Here is a 6,175-nt window from a genome sequence, read left to right as displayed (position 1 = left end):
GATGTTGAAATGTTGAAGTTGAAATGGTGCTGGAATAGTGGAGGCAGCTCCTGTTTTCTTAGCGACTTGCGGTAACTCTCTGTGGTTTTAAATCAATTGTTGTTAAGTGGTCCGAAGGTGTCGGAAACATGAACTTGCTTGACCACGCTGTAGGTCATGTAACTGTCTGTGACATGCAAACATGCTTTGTGAACTTCACCGGACAGAAGTTGTTATCTGTTTTTGTGATAAAACAAAGGTGTGCTTGAATTTGTTCTTCCACTGTGTCTTATTGTCTCGGCCTTTAGGCCTATATATCATGGTCGCCTATGCATTAACAGGTTATAGAGCAAACAACGCAGTTAATATGGCTTTTTTTCTGGCTTCCCCAGTGTATTTACCCATGCACCACTGCTGTTTGCCAACTGTTCTAAGATGAATCATGCAAATCCTGCTGAAAATAAAAGAACTCAAATTGTAATAATTGTAATGGTCTTATACCCAATGGGTTTAATGGCCAACAAACACTATGCACATGTTTATGAACATAGATTGGGGTCTATTAATTGAGTAGCATTTAGATAACTGGTCAGTAGTTTAATCAGATTTCAACCAAAAACCAGATCAACCAAAATAAGAGATCTTTGAAAAAGACATCTTAATCTGGTTGCGATTTAGTTATATGACGTCCCGACCAGATTTTAACCAGAAAAATATGTCTTTATTACATCGTATGCCCACTGAGTCTTTTCCAGTTTTCGGTTCTGTTCCCCGAACCGGTTCCAACACCTGTATGTGACCAAATCGGATTTGTGTGTGTTCAGACAGCAGTCATTTGCTGACATGGCTACGCTAGTTGTCATAGTAATGGCGGGTGTGTGAGCAATGGTGTAAGCTGACTGCACTGTTGGTTAAGGACTTGTAAGTTACCATTTCACGGTAAGGTCTACACATGTTGTATTCGGCGCATGTGATAATAACGTTTGATTTGATTTGCTTTGATTGGTGTTGGTGCTCATGCTTCCTATCACTCAGGAGTTATGTAGCAAGGTAAGGGGACAACAATGCCTGTCATGGGCGTTTCCCAGTTTCTTTGAATGTTCAACATTATAGTGTAAGAACACTTTTAAAGCCTCAAAAGATAAGATGATCCAACTTTCAAAACGAGTCCATTTTGTCTAGCCGCAGCAGTCAACTAGCTAGCCAGGTAGCTGTTTAGCTCTCTAGCACATTCACTAATTTGTTTGTAAACCATTAACAAGCAAATTAGCTACCACATGTTCTTGTCAAAACTGTCAACTGAGTAGCTAGCAAGCAACACGATATGCCAAATAATAGTCTAAAAAGGTGGTTTGAAATGTTGCTTGAAATATCTGATTCCATGTGCTTTTTGGCTGTTCAGACTGCAGGAAAAATAACAGATTCAAATCAGATATGCAAATAAATGTGAGTCACTTCAAACTGCCAATGTTAACAAAGATTAACAGAGGTGGAAGTGAATCATTCACCACCAACCCTCGCCTTGTATAACTGTGTTATTGCAGCCATGATGATAATCCACTGCTGATCTACCCTGGACTTAACCGCTTGAAAATCAATAAAGCACTGAACGGTTCAATAATGGTCTCCACACAACACAGCCCAATATACCAGTACCACATAGGGATACTTCATCTCATTGGACTCTCAGTCACACCACAGCTGTAAAGAGGTTAGTTATTCCAGAGGTTTTCTTTCTGATAATCAATGTCAGGTTTGACTAAAAACCTTCTCTGACAACATACTCCACTCCGTGTTTTCGCGCCCGCTCTGTGCATCTGAGCACATAGCGGTCTACTCTCGAGTCCTCGACTTTCTACAGTAATGTATCCTCCCCGACGTCGCTTTCTGAGTGAAGTTGAGTGAACACGTTGAGGAGCCCGCTCTCTGCTGAATCCATGTGGCTTTGTGGCTTTACCTGGACTCACTACACACATTCTCTTCTCTGCGGCAACGCGGGTGGCAAAATAAACAGACGTTGATTGAGAAAGAAGTGTTGATGCACAGTTGTAGAAAAGTGTCAACCACTAAACGTTGAGTTGTTAGAGGCTACCTGCGTATGCACTGCAGTGGACTTCCTCTCTAAACTGGAATCAGCAGAGGATAAAAGAAGGATTAATCACAGAAGTGCACGATGCTGAGATACCAGACCGTCCTTTGGACTTTCTCGTTGCTGTCTGTTGCAGCAGGATCCGATTTTAAAGCACGTAACTGCAGTGGGGTTAAAGAAGCTTCTATTGCAAAAGGCTTCAGCTTTGAAAATGTTCCTCTCCAACAAATGTCAGGTAAGAACGGAATGATTTGAGTGTTACCTATCAATACGTAGGCTAGGCTATGTAAACTATTCAACACAGTCCATGGTTGCAAAGTGAGTAATATTATTGCATAATAAACCATATCATCTGGATAAGAATTTGCTTTATGAGCGAAAATCATATACTGTATTATTAAAATTGTAAAGTTTAACTACCGACACTGACTGCTATGGGAGTAATTTACACTGATCAAGTAAAGGTGAAAGAACATTTTGAAAACAGGTGCCTTTACACTACGAAGCACATTGATTTTATTGAGGGATATAACTGTTCATTATGATAATGCACAGATATATATGTGAAAGTAGCCTTTATGAAAGTACTGTCGTTGTTCTGCGTGGAAGGCAGACTCAGATGAAGGCTATACTCACCTGTCATCCATAAAGTTGGGGTTGCTTTTTATTTATGAAGGACAAGTATTATAATATAAATGTAGCCTAATAATAATAAAAAAGTTATTCTATTTTCTAAATAATAATAATTAGCCTAGTACAACTTAACACACACTGTTTTAACACTGTCCTTATCTAGGTTACTTCAACAGGATGGCAGTAAATCATTTTTTTATGACCATCCAACAATATGACCCCTCATAAATGAAACTCTTTAGCAATTTAAACTCAAAGTAGTCTAATTATGCAGATATATCCCAATAGCCAAGTGTATAACATTCCCATTCTCTATGCTTTCGTTCATTGGTTAAAAGTTCATCCTAAATATATCCACTACACTAAAATAGAATAGAAGTAGTCCTTGACATATTGCTATTTTAACATTTGACTGAATAAAGTGATTTCTTTATTTCTCTAACATGCTGCATAATATGTAAATGACAGCAGCAGAATAATCCTGGTGGTATTAGATTTGCTGGTGTGTCCAGTAGAGGTCTCTGTGTCTGCTATGCGCCTCTGTGTCAAACTAATGCATCATCAGGCATGCACTGGATTGATTTCTGTCCTGTTGATAAAGTGACAATGACGCTGTCATGTAACGATCCCTCAAGTCAGTGCAATTCAATTACCATCCAATATCCAATCCACTTCACATATGTGTCAACCATAGGTTAATGCTGGCATGATGCTATTATTATAGTTTTTGTAAGATGTATGTAAATATTATGATAACCAGCTGGTCTTCAGTAATATTTATATGGACTTTCCCTACTTCAGGCCATGGAGGCTTGGATTTCTCTGACCCACCCAAGTCAAGCTGTGGCTGGCTGGCTCAGTCAGAAACAACATTATTGCTTCACTGTTCTGATCAAGCATTCACAAGGGCACATTTGCGCAAGAGAGTTGTCAGGGGGAATATTTCAACGATTTTGTGTAGGCATTGTTAGGTTGACGCATGAAGTGGATCAGAATGTTATTTTTATGATGTTAGTTGCTTCCTCGTTCCCTCCCCATATGAATATGCACTTTGTCTGCCCAGACCATTAATGTCATAATGGCTTAGATCCCATAATTCTGTAGTTACAGACAGAAATCTGGCACAGGTAAAAAGCCTGCATATTTGATAACAAGCACACCTGTTCATAGACGGGCTTGAATAACTAACTGATTAAATCCCTCAGATGTAGGCACGCTCCTGTCGTTGACATCTAATCTCCAATGAATGAAAACCTCAGTGTCTCTCATCTCTGAGTGATGCAGCTGTATGGCACTGCTTTGATCACATCCACATGGGTGTTGACCCCATTTGTCTTCAGGAATGGCAATGACTGACTATATGATTTATGCAATGTCAACACCTCAGCAGCGGATGGCTGAAACAATTTATGTGTGTTTAGCTGACACAATTGTGTGCATATCCTTTGTTTATTCATACTAGCGATGTTAACATTCCTGTGTCACTACCACCGTGTGTGCAATAAACTCAGAAATGGTGCCTCATCTAAGATTCTTGTCAAGTTTCAATAGTATACAACCTGCATGCCAGTCGATAGAAAATGCTAATCTGGGTAATGCATGTTAAAATAGCTCAATGTAGTTTCAATGTACAATGAGGTGGAAAAAAACGAGTCTATCTGCTGCATAATAGGTTGACATTTTCATATCCTTAAAATATTTAACATGAATTCTAACCGTCGTATAGGGCAGGTAGCTCTATGCATTGCTTACTTTTTGTTTTCCTTGAATCACAATGTGTTATGATTAAATCCTATTCAAGGATCTTCACTGAATAATCAGTTGAGTTGAGGTCTGTTGCTTTTGGCCATTTCCCCAAGAGGAGGGCCATCAACCTCTAATTGTGGTCAAAAAGAGATGGGTGTGCCAGCATGACTTTGATGTCTGATGCCTTAGAGACTAAAGATGTTGGACATCATCAAATTAGATGTAAGGCACTGGAATTCCTCTCATATCCTTATGGAATCCCTTTGGCTTCATATTGTCTATGGTTGTACTATTTTTCAGTGGTTTCTGAGAAACAAATGTGCGATTTTTTTTTTTTACTCAGTAGGCACCATCTCAACCCTTTTGTATGTATCTCACACTTAGTTAGAATTCATTAGGGGTTTAAATATAACTTCATTGGATTGTAATGCCTTCATATAATGCTGCATTAAAACAGTATCAGAGGAACCAACTGCTGTCGCATATGCCAACATAAGAAAGTTGTTGATCATAATTTAGGCTTATTGAAGCTTTCTCAAAGCTACTTTTAAGAGAGTCCATCCTACAGTTATATGCATGCTACACCCACTCCTATCGTTTCAGACCAGTAGTTTATATCGAATGGCTGAGCTGGAGCAGCGTGTGTGGTCAGCATCAGCCAGGTCAGGTGGAATGTCAGCAGTGATGTCAGCGTTATTGATAGAAGTCCTGCTATGAGTCAGTGCCTGCAGGCCCAGTTGGTAGAGTAATACTCCGGGACCTGGCCTGTACATTCTGAAGAGTCCCTGGTCCAAGTTGTCAGCAAGTACAAGAGTGACTGGAAATGTGGACTGGCTGCATAGTGCATTGCTTTACAACAGGGGTGACAAACATACGGCCCACGGACCAGACAAACTTAATATACGAAACTTTTAACCGAATGCGTCCCCCGGGGTAAAATGAGTTTGACACCGCTGCCTTACGCCCTAAATCATTGGACTGTCAGCGCAGCAAAAATTGTCCGGTGCTCCTCCATCTCCTCTACAAGTTCTTGCCCCTGTATTTTAATAAACTGTCAGTGAGTTCCTTACATACCGGCCTCCCTCATCCAATCCCAGCAATGCCCTGGTGAAAGACTAGCCCTGCATGCAGGCTTGGGATAGATCTATCTCAGGTTCCATTTACTGACCCAATGAATTAACCAATACGCAAGACGAGACGCGACGACGGGGTGACTTGGAAGATGAGTCAGACAGACTGCTAGACCCTTCCTGGTAGATGTGTGTTATTAGGAACACAGACACACACACACCCCCGAGCTGTGTCTGTGGAGCTTCTCAAGCTGTCCCAGCTCGACCCTATCATTTCATGTCCAGCTCAGCCTCCCTGTTCCCAGCAGTGGAATGGGACCGAAATAACGGTGCTGATATTTGATGTGGTCCATGGCTGCGTACACAAGCAGTCAAATTATCTCTGCTGAGCCGTGTAATGTGCACAGGTCCTCATCCTGACTTAAGTTGTGGAATAGATTGAAAAGGGCAAAATGGGAGCGCCAGCAGAGAGAACGACCAAGTGAATCTGTTGGCCTCTGTGGCATACGTCCGTATTACTATGATACATTATCAGATTATGATGACCTCCCCACTGACACACCCAGATGAGGAGAGGGATCTGTGAGGGGAATTCTGGCAAGGATCACATGTGGTGGTGGTATGCCACTGTATTTTAATGTCCAGCTGATAAAAAGGA

General features: G+C 40.9%; 1 protein-coding gene across 2 annotated transcripts in view; it reads left to right on the top strand.

The window, feature by feature from the left end:
• Positions 1–1,505: 1,505 nt before the first annotated feature.
• Positions 1,506–6,175, top strand: part of LOC115160818 (glypican-6) — a 116,081-nt gene continuing 111,411 nt past the window's right edge. Inside the window, exon 1 of one of the 2 annotated variants that reach the window (XM_029711274.1) lies at positions 1,506–2,303. In XM_029711274.1, the coding sequence (XP_029567134.1) occupies positions 2,153–2,303 (151 nt within the window). In that variant the 5' untranslated portion in view covers positions 1,506–2,152. The remainder of the gene's footprint in view (positions 2,304–6,175) is intronic. The other variant, XM_029711275.1, reaches the window with a different exon arrangement.

The sequence above is a fragment of the Salmo trutta genome, chromosome 24 (genome assembly GCF_901001165.1).
Source record: "Salmo trutta chromosome 24, fSalTru1.1, whole genome shotgun sequence".
NCBI lineage: Eukaryota > Metazoa > Chordata > Actinopteri > Salmoniformes > Salmonidae > Salmo > Salmo trutta.
Note: the sequence above shows the minus strand (reverse complement) of the source record. Positions and strands in the feature narration are given on the sequence as shown.